General features: G+C 49.0%; 1 protein-coding gene across 1 annotated transcript; it reads left to right on the forward strand.

Annotated features, from left to right (window-relative positions):
• Positions 1-288: 288 nt before the first annotated feature.
• On the forward strand, positions 289-1,236 carry LOC102920091 (olfactory receptor 3A1). The gene has a single exon (XM_006977521.4). The coding sequence runs from the start codon at positions 289-291 to the stop codon at positions 1,234-1,236; it is 948 nt and encodes a 315-aa protein (XP_006977583.3).

Raw genomic sequence — 1,236 nt, forward strand, 5'->3', positions numbered from 1 at the left:
TGTGTTAGGCAATTGAACATGTTTGAAACATGTTTCAAACACACTGACACTCAAGCAATCCAAGTTCCTCAACAACAACAGGTTACACTTCTTAAATGACTTCTTGTCTATTTTGAGATTATTATAAAATGACACCATTTGGAGAGAGGAAAGGGAAGGGAAGGAGTGATATAAGTTCCCCCTTTAAGTTTCTAATTGGTAAGTTTTCCAGCAGCTATGATTTAAATTTCCCCAATTCATTGAGAGAGCTCATGGTTTTCCTGCCTGGTTGTTTCTTTAAAGGAACTCATGCAGCCAAAGCCTAGAGCCAATGGAACAAGTGTTACTGAATTCATCCTGCTGGGTTTGGTGGAGACACCAGAGCTGTGGCCAGTTGTCTTCATACTCTTCCTCTTGGCTTACATGGCCACAGTTGTGGGCAACCTTAGCATCCTGGCAGCTGTCTTGGTGGAACCCAAACTCCACACTCCCATGTACTTCTTCCTGGGGAACCTGTCAGTGATGGACGTGGGGTGCATCAGCGTCACTATTCCCTGCATGTTAGTTCGGATCTTGTCCCACAAGCGTACAATTCCATATGGAGACTGCCTCACGCAGCTCTTCTTCTTCCATCTGCTGGCTGGAGTTGACTGCTTTCTGTTGACAGCCATGGCTTATGACCGGTTCCTGGCCATCTGCCGGCCCCTCACCTACAGCACCCGCATGAACCACACAGTCCAGAGGATCTTGGTGGCCACATCCTGGGCTTGTGCCTTCAGCAATGCACTGACCCACACCGTGGCCATATCCACACTCAACTTCTGTGGTCCCAATGTGATCAATCACTTCTACTGTGACCTGCCCCAGCTCTTCCAGCTGTCCTGCTCCAGCACCCAGCTCAATGAGCTGCTGCTCTTTGCAGTGGGTTTCATAATGGCAGGAACCCCCATGACACTCATTTTCACCTCCTACATCCACGTGGCAGCTGCAGTTCTGCGAATCCGCTCTGCTGAAGGCAGGAAGAAAGCCTTCTCCACGTGTAGCTCCCACCTGACTGTGGTTGCGCTATTTTACGGCACAGGCATCTTTAACTACATGAGACTTGGTTCCACCAAACTGTCAGATAAGGATAAAGCTATTGGGATTTTCAACACTGTCATCAACCCCATGCTGAACCCGCTCATCTACAGCCTCAGGAACCCTGATGTGCAGGCTGCTTTCTGGAGGGTACTCATAGGGAGGCGGCCAGCAGTTTAA

This window comes from Peromyscus maniculatus, chromosome 8, assembly GCF_049852395.1.
Source record: "Peromyscus maniculatus bairdii isolate BWxNUB_F1_BW_parent chromosome 8, HU_Pman_BW_mat_3.1, whole genome shotgun sequence".
Taxonomy (NCBI): Eukaryota; Metazoa; Chordata; class Mammalia; order Rodentia; family Cricetidae; genus Peromyscus; species Peromyscus maniculatus.